General features: G+C 37.7%; 1 protein-coding gene across 7 annotated transcripts in view; it reads left to right on the top strand.

Moving 5' to 3' along the window:
• Positions 1 to 14695, top strand: part of cv-c (crossveinless c) — a 592078-nt gene that overhangs the window by 435877 nt on the left and 141506 nt on the right. For all 7 annotated transcript variants that reach the window (XM_067763245.1, XM_067763249.1, XM_067763248.1 and 4 more), the window contains one exon: positions 7082 to 7750. In XM_067763245.1, coding sequence (XP_067619346.1) covers positions 7082 to 7750 — 669 coding nt within the window. The remainder of the gene's footprint in view (positions 1 to 7081; positions 7751 to 14695) is intronic.

Here is a 14695-nt window from a genome sequence, read left to right as displayed (position 1 = left end):
CCGCGGCTTTTGCGGTGGCTTTTGTTTGCATTGTTTATGAATGCGTGAAATTAAATATGTTATTGTGTTAGTGTTGTTGTTCGTTATGTTGTACTTGTGTGATTGTTTGCTCATAATCAATGTATTTATGTTTATTTTTTGTAGTTTTTGTTGCATTAAAAAATCCAATATTTTCCGTTTTATAAACAAAAGGTCAGGTATTTAATATGGATGTATTTTTACGGACAAACTCTTTCTAACTGAAAAGCTAAGGTCAAAGTTAAAGTTAAGATTAAAGTTAAAGTTAAAGAAAAAGTTAAAGTTAAAGTTAAGGTAAAAGTTAAAAGTTAAGATAAAGTTAAAGTTAAATTTAAAGTTAAAGTTAAAGTTTTTTTGTTCTTTTGTTGGTGTTTCGTGGAAGGAGGAAATGCTTTATGCACTGACCGGGATATTTAATCCTCATTTCCATGAAGGCCTACCCACTAAAACCTAGTCTCCCACGGCCCGCGCAAATCCCCGTACCTGGGATCACGTTTAGCATTAATTCGGGTACTGGTACTGCGCGCTACGTGATCTCTATGGATATTCTCACGCTAACGGGCTAGGCATCCGTCTTCTCTTTTACTGATAAGTATATGCCTCACATATGTGCTGACCGTATCCCAGCCGTCTCTTCGACAGGTCATTTTATTGATGACACTGCCCGGGGATAGGACACCAAGTACCTCTTCTACCCTCCTTCGCTGATCGGAGAAGTGCCTGCATTCGAAGAAGGTGTGGCGTACATCGTCTATTTTCGAACAGTATAGGCGGCTGTACTTTGGAATTTGCGGAAGTAACTGCGTCCCTTTAGAAACTGGGTCAGGTAAAAGTCTACCTCCGGGAGTGGTCGCTTCAACCATGGATTCAGTTCAGGGATTAGTTCCCTAGTCCACTTTCCTACGATGCTGTTGCTCCACTGATCTTGCCAGTGTCGGATCGATTCGTCTCGCGCCTGCATGGCACCAGCACCTCTACTTGCTTGCGATCCGTTGTATATTGCTTTTCTTTCCTCAGCGAGAAGATATATCGGTATGGTTCCCGCAACGACCAGGACAGCTTCAGCCGATACCGTGCAGTAAGCCGAAGATATTCGCAGCGCCCCTCTGCGTTGGTCCGAGGTGAGGGCGACTCGGTTCTTCCGGTATTTCATTGGGTTCGCCCAGATTTCTGCACCATATAAGAGTATAGAATCCGAGGCTGATGCAAGCAACTTCTTTGTGCATGGCTTTGGGACAGCTGTAAGGCGCGATAACCTCCGAAGAGATCTAAGGCCGAGCTTCTCTTCCAATTTGCGTCGTGCTCCTCTTGATTTTCCCTACAAATTGGCCGGATGGGACCTACATGTTTTATGCCGACTCCGAACGGCATCTGCGAGGCAGATGAGTTTTCACTGAGAGCTTTTCATGGCAGAAAGACACCCGGAGCGCTTGCCAAACACTGCCGAGGGGCGACCCCGCTTAGAAAAATTTTCTTCTAATTTAAAAAGCTTATTTCTAAAATTTTGATGTTGCTTTGCCCGGGGTGCGAACCCAGGACATACGGTGTGGTAGGCGGAACACGCTACCATCACACCACGGTGGCCGCCTTGTTTGCCATTAATCTACGCAAATTCGCTATTGTGCGCGTAGCTCTTTCGCAGGCTCCTCTTATGTGATCCGAGAATATCCGAGATATTTCGTTGAAGCGAGTGTTTCTATTCGCTGGTCCCCAACCATCATGTTCCTGGTAGTGGGAATACGTCTCTTTGTGAGGATGAAGATCTCCGTTTTTGCTGTTGCTAACTGTAGACCGTGCTCAGTCATCTACCTATTTACATTACGCATGACCTGGTTTAATTTTAGCTGTGCCAGCTCGCAGCTTGGTGCTGTTAACACAGCTGCCACGCCGTCTGCAAAAGCAACGTAAGTTATATTCCAGATATCGGGACTTAGTACCGAATCCTGGGCTGCTGCACCTGTTATTTTTTTCGAGACATTCTTTCTTCGAGACATTTGTTGTACATGTGCAACATAAGTTCTGGGCAGTTATTTGCAGTTAGCCGTATTTCCTCCGCGGGTATTCCGTCGGGCCCAGGTGCTTTCCTAGTTTTCATAGTTCGCACGGCAGTTTTAAGCTCTTCTTCTGGGAATGGTTCCACGTTGCGGTCTTCATGGGTAACGTACACGTCCTCCCTAGGCGATTGGGTGGGAAACAGGACATCCACAATGTTCCTTATTTGGTTCTCGTCCATCAGCTGGTTTGGCTGACTTAATTACTATCTTATATCCTTGACCCCAGGGGTCTCCATCCACATCCCCGCAAAGCGCTTTCCAGCACGTAAGCTTGCTTTGCTTAATGGCAGCACTAACAGCTTTCTTCGCTCCTTTGTACGCTGCCGACTTTTGTACAGCCTCAGGCCTGCCGCGCGCGCGGATTGCTAGCCTTCGCATCCTATGGCATATTTTCCGCAACTCCGCGATTTCGCTGTTCCACCAGTATACCTGCTTTTTACCCCTCCACACTCCTCTCCGTGGCATAGAGAGATTGCACGCGTGGCGAAGACAGCTCATTGTCTTCAACCGTCTCTTCCGTCGCACTGGAGTTGTTGATTATCCGTCGGGCATCTGCCAGCACTGATGCGGAGAACGTGGCATGCCTCTGACCAGTATCGTTTAGGTGGAAAGTGATGTAGTTGTGATCGCTGCCAGTCAGATCCTCTATGACGCTCCATCCAGCAACGGTCAGCTGCAGGCTTTCTGGCACTAGTGATATATCAGGGATCGAGTATCCAAAGCATGGCCGTCGGTATGTAGGGGTCGTGCGAGTGTTGAGCACGTTCAAACCGAGCCTGGTTGCCATCTCAAGGACTAGCCTTCCACGGGTGTTAGTCTGCGGCATTCCCCATTCGACGGCTCTTGCGTTAAAGTTTCCCGCCACAACCAGGTTACTAGTTAAGTCCCTCAGGTCGTCTTCAATAAGTTCAATCTTGTCCCTGAACGTTTGAATGGGATTATTCGGGGACAAGTAGCAGCTTACTATTGTGGTATTATTCGTAGTTAGGCGGACGTAGCCTTGTCCGGTAACACGACTCACAATACTGGCGTTTGCATCTGCCAGTTAAAGTTAATGTTAAAGTTAAAGTTACAGTTAAAGTTAATGTTAAACTTAAAGTTAAAGTTAAAGGTAAAGGTAAAGATAAAGTTAAAGTTAAAATTAAAGGTAAAGATAGAGTTAAAGTAATCAGCCGTTTTTTCCCAGGAAGAGCCGCGTAGTCCGGCACCCAGAGTATATTAAGATCCAGTGGTCGCAGTACAGATTCACTGTTGCTACAGAAATGTTCTCCTTCCTTGCCTCTCCACAGACTTCTCATATTATTGGTACACGGCCTTCAGTTTTGCGAATACCTCAGCCCGGAAGACTGAAGTATAATACGCATTCGCGCATAAGCTCAGCATAGTCCATGCGCACCTTATTCGCGACATAGATGGGAGTCATGAGGCTAACACAAGGTATCCACATCGATGGAGCCATGCTTCATTTGATTTTGATCATTGCATCGTGAATATGGGTGAATATAGCTTCCGGAATAAAAAAAATTTTAACTAAACTTGTGTGGCTATTGCTCTTAAAACTGTCGCCAGTTGTAGCCTTCTGATTATATTTAATCTGCGTCGCTACTGCATGGACTATTGGGCTTGATAATATGCAGTTTCTACTGTGCGCTCGCAGCAGGGTAAGTGGATTCAAATCACGACCTCTCCAAGATGTGAAACGTAACCTTTTTGGAGCGATTTCTGGTAGCAATCGCCCTGTTGAAACAGTATGTTTTTGACACAACAAGTGATTTGAGACTGCTGCGCTACAGAGATTTTTATCCGTGACTGAACAGTGATAGAAAAGCAATATGCTCATGTTTACTGTTTATATCAATCTTAGTTTTTTAGACGCAAATTCCGCCACAGTCCATTAGTCATGGTGATTTCTGAGAAACAGCCGGTGAGATTAACTTTAAGCTTTTAGTGACTTTGAAAAAATTTCATGTTCGACCTAAACATATGCCATACATCCGGAGTGTGTGAACTTTCTAGATTTTTGTGTGAAACAACTACTTAGGTAATCTTATTTTTTATCTCACTTTCCCACGTTTACGTTCTTTTTCAACAAACAATCCACTCAACCTAAATCACATCCTCTTAGCATTTCCTTTGTGGCAACTATTGCCACAGATTGGCACTAAAAGCTGCGGTACATCAAACCAAAAAAGTGTGATTATTTGTGTGCAATGTCACCAAATAAAGCAAAGGCATTCATTGAATTAATCACAAATCGCTTGAACTCCATAAATTTGTCACATCCTGACATACGACAAATGATGCGCCAAATTCATCCGAATAATAAGCGCGTAGAAAAGGTTAATAGAAAGAATCAGAAACAACCAAGAATGCAAACTAAAACAGACAAAGTCAAGCCCATCAGAAACCGATAAAGTCAAGTAAATCAAGCGATTGTTGCCAACAACGCATTTGACGTGCACAGCAACGGATCGCACGTTCCACGATCGGCTTCTGGCCAGCACAGGACTTAACCAAGTGCCAATTGTTTAGTTACCGCAGCTGAAATGCTTTGTTTGATGCTACAAATTTTGTTTGTTTCACTCTTTTTATTTTTTTCTTGCATGCGTTTTTTTATTTGGCACAAGAAAATTTATTACCCACTAATGTAGGGTCGAAATTATATAGAAAGCAAAAAAAAAAAAACGTACCAACTCCAGGATGCTTTCATGCTTTGAATTTCTATCGCAAAGAGCGTGAATGAAAAATGGGCGCTGATTTTAGTTGGCGCGCCAAAGTGGCAAGTAGCTGGATGCAGCAAAAGCAGAAGCTAACCAATGCAGGCAGAACCCGTGGGCACGTTTTTAATTAAGTAATACGCCCGAGAACCTACAACGATGCGCGCCACAGCAACAATTTATATTTGTACAACAGACATGGGAGTCGGGCGCGCCTGCATTTGCGTAGTTTTGTTTCTATACCCAGGTGTACTTGTATACAGTGTACTTTAACTTTAATCGGATAACGATGGGTCAAGAAAGAATTTCATTGAGCCCTGCCCGCTTTGTCCTCCCATTAACAAGATAACTTCAGCAAAAATTATTATATCTTTAACAAGTTTGGCATATGGCCTTATCTGCCCACAAATTAGATTTGTATTGAGAACCAGCGAAATAGCACGATAACCATGCCTACTTATTTCGATATCGAAAATTTAGAATGTCGAAAAATGGGGATAAATCATTGAAAAATGCCGAAAAAGCGGTAAAATTTGGGGGCTTCATTGATTTTACGATTAAAGATTTTGTGAATAAGTTTGGAAAACGTTTTCGATATCGAAAACTTCGAAAATATGGAAAAAATGAGATAACAAAAAATATTGAAAAAGTAGCGAAAATTAATTACTAACTAATTCTATACACACTTTGTGACATTTAAAAATACTTTTTCGATATCGAAAACCTCGAAAAAAAATAAAAAATGATAATTCATAAAAAACACCGATAGCGGAATACGTTTTCTATACCGACAATTCCGAAAAATGGAAAATAATCACTCTCTAGGAAATACTGTAAAAGTGGTAAAATGTTAGTACTAAACTAATTTCATGACGAAAGGTGCACATTTTGTCACATTTGGTGAATATTTTTTGATATCAAAAATTAAAAAAAAATATAAAAAATTTGCCAATTCTTAAAAAATGTCGATAAAGTGTTGGCATTTAACTATTGAACTAATTTTATGAAGAGATATACTCGTTTTGTAACATTCCGATACACTTTTTCGATATCTAGAATTTCGAAAAAATTTAAAAAATTGGTTAATTCATACAAAAATTGCTAGACAAGTGATAAAGTTTGTATACTAAATTGATTTTATGACAAAAGATGCGCAGTTTGTAAAATTTCGAAATAATTTTTGGAAATCAAAAATTTAAAGTATATGGAAGAATTCATTAAAAAACACCAATTAGGCAATGAAGTTGCGTACTGAATTGAAGTGTACAAATTTTGAAAAAATTTAGGAATACTTTTTCGATGTCGAAAATTTCGAAAAATTGAGATAATGCATCAAAACGGCCTAATCGGTGGTGAAATTTAAGTACCGAAGTAATTTCATTAAGAATTTTATGTGAAGATTGCGTGCTGGGTTGAAATGTACAAATTTTGCAACACTTCGGAACAATCTTTCGATATCGAAAATTTCTAGCAATGGAATAAGACGATAAATCATTTATGAATACAGGTAAAGCTTGTTAATTTAAATGATTTTTTGATGAAAAATACAAATTAAAAAAAATTTTTAAACGGGCGGAACCGCCCCAAAAGTCGAGCAACAGTTTACCGATTATAACGAAATTTGAAAGTCTTCAGGCGAGCACGATATCTACATACGTATATAATGTATATTTCAGCTGGTGTTTGTGGCACACAGCTGGGTATACAGCTCTCGGTGCCACATGAACTTATACTTTCTTGCTTGCCTTTTGTTTGCATTTTACTTCAAATGTTTCATCGTGCTCTAATCCCGCTTACAAATTGCAGCAATACAATTTATACAACATAACTGCTGCTGTGGCTATCTGTGCTCCTATCGCAGTTGCGAAGTTCTAATTTATTTCCTCTCGATTTCTGTTGCATTGACATTATTATAAATTGGCTGTTTTTACCCGCAGGCTGCCAGTGGGCCAGACAAGACTTTGTGTGGGAAAAGGCGACGCGTGAGACAAATTTTACTTGAACTGAATTGAGCCTTTGCCAGACTGTGATTGTAAGAGTGGCTAGATTTTGATGCAAATATATTTTATTCAGAAAAAATATAAAGGGATCTTCTAATTGAGTCGATTGAGGCGGAACGCACGCTGAAACAGGCTTTCAATTAGAATGGTTGTGGTAAAAATTTTCACAGGAGCCATCTCATACTGTCTAGATAGCACTTAGGAAATGTAATTAAATTTAAAATTTACTACTGCATTATGTATAATACAAGAAATATTTTTTCCCTTTATTCTTTTCTTTCTATCCTACCAGTACGAAATCAACGAAGTTTTCGAACAGCGTCGTGCCCGGCAACTCGCACAACAACAATTAGCCAGCTACAATTGCACTAACACGCCGCATACAAACCAGCCTGTTGATGCATCAGTTATTATTAATAGTCACAATTACGTCAACAATATGGAAATCACAGAAAATGATAACAGATTATCCCAGTGCGATGTAGTTGATGCCACATCAACGTCACCACCAAACAGTAGCAGCAGCAGCGTTACGAATGCGTTAATTTCGTCATCGCTGAGCGTTACGCCTCGCTGCCGCAGAACAACAGAGTTGAAAGCCTTACCACCACCACCGCTTAGCTCGCCTGCAAATATTTTTACTGCCAACCTGCAGTCCACAGCTAGTGTAAGCCATAATGACAGCGCGCAGGATAGCAGCACCTCCAATAATAGCTGTAGCGCCACACAGGAAGATGTAAATGTGTGGGCGAATAAATTTTTGCGTGATTTGGACAATTTAATGTCATCAACACGCCCGTTATCGCTTAGCGCCTGTTCGTCACCAACTTCAAAGACGTCGCCGCAATTGTTGTCTGCTGCCGCATCAGCTGCTATACAGAGTCGTTATGGTCGTTGCGCTGTGGAGCGTGCAGAAAATTATATGATGGATGGTTTGGTGGTGTTGCGGCCAGAGAAACATGTGAGTAAATAATTTATTAAATTTTATATTTTGAAATTTTTGAGCTGAAGGCCAATTTAAATAAAAACACAACTTTTTGTATTATAGTTGTATAATTTATTCTTGTCGATATTTCGGCTTTATTCTAAAGCCATCTTCGGGACTAGGGGTATAAAAAAAAAAAAAAAAAAAAACAAACCATTAGAACGTATTCTACATAATGTTTACGTATATACAAATAATAAGCGACTTACTCATATAAATATGTTCGATCGACTAAATTAGCAATGGCCAAAAATCTTTGTTGAAGGTACAAAAAGCGAAAGTATGAAAAATAAACAAATATACAGAATACCGCAAATGTAAACAAATTTTCAAGAACAGTAAGTATAAACAAAAATTTTACAATAATAAAATACATGTAATAATAAGACATAACTTAGTATGTATATCAACCCCCTTTTGCTTAGTTGTTGTCTTGAAGTATGCTGGATGCTGAATATTCTTATTTAAGTGAGCGCGGTGTATGTTGCTGTTGTTTCAAAATCAAATTGCGATAAGCACTCGCACAGTGGGCAGTGTCCATTTTAAAATTAATTCGTTTTTCACTAGGAGTGTTCAATATATGTAGCATTTCTAAGGTATAGCGTTTTTGGTAATGTTTTTCCTTCTCCAATATATTTACGTTCTCAAAATCAGGGTGATGTCCTGTATCTTTGCAGTGGGCAGATAGGGCCGTCTTATTTCCTGAAAAACTGTTCCTTAATTTTATGTTTGACCTGTGACCGGAAATCCTTGTCATGAGCTTGAGTTTTGTTGTCCCCACATATACCTTCTCGCATACGCGGGACCCGTCGCCGTTGCATGGGATTCGATAAACTACGTCAGATTTCTCGAACTTGGGGATCTTATCCTTTATGTTATTAAAAACTTGCCTTAGTGTATTTTTGTACGTGAACGCTAGATTATAGCTATCCTTGTCGTATAGATTGGAGCTCCTTATCCTCTCCGATAATCCTGGAACATATTCCATTGTCAAATACTTTTTGTTAGCCGCGTCCGTTCTTTTTTCTTCATTATTTTTCGTGGTATGAAAATTGTGGATAAGTCTATTTGTTAACTCTTTGGGAAAGTCGTTCTGTTCCAGGGTTACTTTAATTATTTTAATATTTTTCTCGTGGAAAACCTCATCACTGATTGTGAGAACCCTTCTAATAAAATTTTTCGCCGTGTTTATTATTGTCCTTCTTTCATGCTTGGAGTTGTAGCTTATCAGCCTTCCAGAAGACGTTGGTTTCTGATACCAGTCAATAAGTAACTTATTATTCTTTCTGACTATTAACGTATCGAGGTAGGGGAGTTGACCATCCCTTTCTATTTCTACTGTAAATTGTATGTTCTTGTGGTACGTATTAAGCATGTGGAGCATATTTTGAATGTGTTCTTTTTTGACAACAGCAAAGATGTCGTCCACATATTTTGTTAGCAGCCTTGATTTTTCTTTGGACTCTAGCTCAAATTTTGTCAGTAGCTCTTCCATAACTATATCCGCTATAACTGGCGAGGCTGGTGACCCCATAGGCATTCCTGACCGTTGCTCATATATTTTGTCATTATATTTAAAATATCTGTTTTCTTTTATGCAAAATTTAACTACTGTTAAGAAAAACTCTTTGTTCATCAACGTATATTCTTTGATATCATTCCACCTCGAGGCTATGATTTCAATCGCCAAATCAACAGGAATACTGGGGAATAACGAAACCACGTCAAATGACACCAAACTCTCATCGTCATAAATATATGTGTCTTTGACCTTTTCTTTGAATTCTTTGGCATTTTCAACGTTGTATGTAGACGATTTCGTTATATTTTTGAGAACTCGGACAACATATCTGCATAAATTATAGGATGGGGCATCTATAGACGAACAAATCGGACGAAGGGGTATGCCTTCCTTGTGGATTTTTGGCAAACCGTAAATTCTGGGTGTGATAGCGATTTTACACGTCAAATGGTTCTTTTCTTTTTCATCAATGCATCCATCATTGAACAACTTAAGTACCAATTCGTTGTTCTTGTCCTGTAATTTGTTCGTCGGGTCTCGTTTTAGAACTCGATAAGCGGAAATGTTATTTAATATATCCTGCATTTTTCTTGAGTATTCCGTCCTGTCCATCACTACAGTGGTGTTACCTTTATCAGCACTGAGTACTAAAAGTTGTTTGTTATTTTTCAGAAATGACTTCGCGGAATGGAGTGTGTGGCATGTAAACTTATCTCGCAATGAGGTTGTAGTTTTGCTTAAATTATCACCTATCAGAGCCGTTAGATTATTTCTTTCAATTTCTTGCCTCTCTTTAACTTTTACTGTTTGTATCGCATTTTCTCCATCCGCTATAACTTGAAAAATCGGAAATTTTCCTTTCTCTAACGGCATTACATATTTTGGACCTAGAGATAGCAGCCATTGAATATCTTTTGGGATGTCTAAAGATGTATTATTAAAAAACCATTTTGGTACCACCCTAATATTCAATTTATCTTGTTCTTTTTGTCTGAGGATTTCATACTTCAACAAACACAAACAAAAAAGTATGAAATCCTCAGACAAAAAGAACAAGATAAATTGAATATTAGGGTGGTACCAAAATGGTTTTTTAATAATACATCTTTAGACATCCCAAAAGATATTCAATGGCTGCTATCTCTAGGTCCAAAATATGTAATGCCGTTAGAGAAAGGAAAATTTCCGATTTTTCAAGTTATAGCGGATGGAGAAAATGCGATACAAACAGTAAAAGTTAAAGAGAGGCAAGAAATTGAAAGAAATAATCTAACGGCTCTGATAGGTGATAATTTAAGCAAAACTACAACCTCATTGCGAGATAAGTTTACATGCCACACACTCCATTCCGCGAAGTCATTTCTGAAAAATAACAAACAACTTTTAGTACTCAGTGCTGATAAAGGTAACACCACTGTAGTGATGGACAGGACGGAATACTCAAGAAAAATGCAGGATATATTAAATAACATTTCCGCTTATCGAGTTCTAAAACGAGACCCGACGAACAAATTACAGGACAAGAACAACGAATTGGTACTTAAGTTGTTCAATGATGGATGCATTGATGAAAAAGAAAAGAACCATTTGACGTGTAAAATCGCTATCACACCCAGAATTTACGGTTTGCCAAAAATCCACAAGGAAGGCATACCCCTTCGTCCGATTTGTTCGTCTATAGATGCCCCATCCTATAATTTATGCAGATATGTTGTCCGAGTTCTCAAAAATATAACGAAATCGTCTACATACAACGTTGAAAATGCCAAAGAATTCAAAGAAAAGGTCAAAGACACATATATTTATGACGATGAGAGTTTGGTGTCATTTGACGTGGTTTCGTTATTCCCCAGTATTCCTGTTGATTTGGCGATTGAAATCATAGCCTCGAGGTGGAATGATATCAAAGAATATACGTTGATGAACAAAGAGTTTTTCTTAACAGTAGTTAAATTTTGCATAAAAGAAAACAGATATTTTAAATATAATGACAAAATATATGAGCAACGGTCAGGAATGCCTATGGGGTCACCAGCCTCGCCAGTTATAGCGGATATAGTTATGGAAGAGCTACTGACAAAATTTGAGCTAGAGTCCAAAGAAAAATCAAGGCTGCTAACAAAATATGTGGACGACATCTTTGCTGTTGTCAAAAAAGAACACATTCAAAATATGCTCCACATGCTTAATACGTACCACAAGAACATACAATTTACAGTAGAAATAGAAAGGGATGGTCAACTCCCCTACCTCGATACGTTAATAGTCAGAAAGAATAATAAGTTACTTATTGACTGGTATCAGAAACCAACGTCTTCTGGAAGGCTGATAAGCTACAACTCCAAGCATGAAAGAAGGACAATAATAAACACGGCGAAAAATTTTATTAGAAGGGTTCTCACAATCAGTGATGAGGTTTTCCACGAGAAAAATATTAAAATAATTAAAGTAACCCTGGAACAGAACGACTTTCCCAAAGAGTTAACAAATAGACTTATCCACAATTTTCATACCACGAAAAATAATGAAGAAAAAAGAACGGACGCGGCTAACAAAAAGTATTTGACAATGGAATATGTTCCAGGATTATCGGAGAGGATAAGGAGCTCCAATCTATACGACAAGGATAGCTATAATCTAGCGTTCACGTACAAAAATACACTAAGGCAAGTTTTTAATAACATAAAGGATAAGATCCCCAAGTTCGAGAAATCTGACGTAGTTTATCGAATCCCATGCAACGGCGACGGGTCCCGCGTATGCGAGAAGGTATATGTGGGGACAACAAAACTCAAGCTCATGACAAGGATTTCCGGTCACAGGTCAAACATAAAATTAAGGAACAGTTTTTCAGGAAATAAGACGGCCCTATCTGCCCACTGCAAAGATACAGGACATCACCCTGATTTTGAGAACGTAAATATATTGGAGAAGGAAAAACATTACCAAAAACGCTATACCTTAGAAATGCTACATATATTGAACACTCCTAGTGAAAAACGAATTAATTTTAAAATGGACACTGCCCACTGTGCGAGTGCTTATCGCAATTTGATTTTGAAACAACAGCAACATACACCGCGCTCACTTAAATAAGAATATTCAGCATCCAGCATACTTCAAGACAACAACTAAGCAAAAGGGGGTTGATATACATACTAAGTTATGTCTTATTATTACATGTATTTTATTATTGTAAAATTTTTGTTTATACTTACTGTTCTTGAAAATTTGTTTACATTTGCGGTATTCTGTATATTTGTTTATTTTTCATACTTTCGCTTTTTGTACCTTCAACAAAGATTTTTGGCCATTGCTAATTTAGTCGATCGAACATATTTATATGAGTAAGTCGCTTATTATTTGTATATACGTAAACATTATGTAGAATACGTTCTAATGGTTTGTTTTTTTTTTTTTATACCCCTAGTCCCGAAGATGGCTTTAGAATAAAGCCGAAATATCGACAAGAATAAATTATACAACTATAATACAAAAAGTTGTGTTTTTATTTAAATTGGCCTTCAGCTCAAAAATTTAAAAATATATTATTTAATATAAAGGCTATTAATTCTTATCAAAATTTATTAAATTTTGTTATTTTGTTTATATAAAGGCTAAAGAACGGTATAGTTTAAGACTCCATCTATCTGACTCTTTTTCCCCTATTCGCACACAAATCTCTCTGTACCTCCTTTTTGCCCATTGCTCTCCCTCTTCTTTTCTCTACCCCGATTTCCCTTTCTCAATCTCTCACTTTTACTTTATTTTCTCTCTCCTTTCTCTCCCTTTCATTTTCTCCTCCCCTTTCTATCTCTCCTTTCCTCTCTTCCTGTCTATTTTTCTCTTTCTATTTGTTCGAGCAAAAATTACATAATGCATTAAAAAATGCCGATAAAGTGGTAAAATTTAAGTATCTTATATATAAATAGACAAGATGAAAAAATGTGGAACCGTTTTCTGCTAAACTATAATTCTAAGCTAAACAAATTATATATGCATTAATAGGAAATTTTGAGCTGCACTGTTATCCATAAATAAAAAAAATTTGAAAAATCATTTTAATATAAAAAATTTAACATAAAAGTCACACCACTACACATGCACTTATTCATACTATAGACACGCTGTGTGTGTGTACTTGCTTTTTGTGTACTATGCTGAATCGTGAGCATGGCCGAGGAGTTGCTTTGTACACAATAAAAATTAAACAAAAATACATAGCTGATCATGCATCAAGTCTATTTCTTTTCTTTCCTTTGCTTTCCTTTCTTTTCCATTACATTCTTTTATTTTCCTTTCCTTTGTTTTCTTTTCTTTCCTTTCCTTTCCTTTCCTTGCCTTTCCTTTCCTTTCCGTTCCTTTACTTTCCATTCCTTGCCTTTCCTTTCCTTACCTTTTTTTATTTTCCTTTCTTTCCTTTCTTTTAATTTTCTTTTTATTTCCTTTCTTTTACTTTCATTTCTCTTCCATTCATATTCCTTCCTTTCCTTCCTTTCTTTTCTTTTCCTTTCCTTTCCTTTCCCTTCCTTTCCTTTCCCTTCCTTTCCTTTCCATTCCTCTACTTTTCTTTTCTTTCATTTCTTTTATTTTCATTTCCCTTCCATTGATTTTCCTTTCTTTCCTTTCCTTACTTTTCCTTTCCTACCTTTTGTTTACGAGAAGCAGATTGATTAAATCATACCCTTCCTCCCAGAGCAATATAAAATTTCCCTATTTTGAGCTTACTTATCCATTATATTACCCATCGAATGTTCCTATTATTATATTAAAATGACAAATAATATTTCTTTTATTTTCATTTCCCTTCCATTGATTTTCCTTCCTTTCCTTTCCTCTCCTTTCCTTTCCTTTCCTTTCCTTTCCTTTCCTTTCCTTTCCTTTCCTCTCCTTCCCTTTCCTTTCCTTTCCTATCCTTTCCTTTCCTTTCCTGTGGTTGAATTTCAACCACTGGGCGAACTCTAGTTGAACTAATTTTATTTAGAAGCATACACATCTTGTAACATTTCGGTATTCTTTTTCGATATCAACAATTTTGAAAAAATGGAAAAATTCATTAAAAATGCAGATTAAATGGTGAAGTTTTCGTACTGAACTGGTGTTATGACGAATTGTGCAAATTTTTTAAAATGTCGAAAATGGTTTTTCGGTATCGAAATTTTCGAAAAAATGGAAACATGATATAATTTATGAGAAACTTCGATTAAGCGTTGAAATAGGGGCACGGAAGTGTGTTTATTATAAAATATACAAGTTTTTTTTTAATTCTTCACTGCTGTTTTGTTATAGAAAAATTTCAAACAATTTTTATAATTCTTTAAAAAATACTGCCCTTTCCTACTCCTTTATCTCTCTCTTCCCCTTTTTCTCAGCACCTATCTTTTCAATCCTTCTATATT

The sequence above is a fragment of the Eurosta solidaginis genome, chromosome 1 (genome assembly GCF_040869045.1).
Source record: "Eurosta solidaginis isolate ZX-2024a chromosome 1, ASM4086904v1, whole genome shotgun sequence".
NCBI lineage: Eukaryota > Metazoa > Arthropoda > Insecta > Diptera > Tephritidae > Eurosta > Eurosta solidaginis.
The sequence above is the reverse complement of the archived record's forward strand: the minus strand, read 5'-3'. Positions and strand labels throughout refer to the sequence as shown.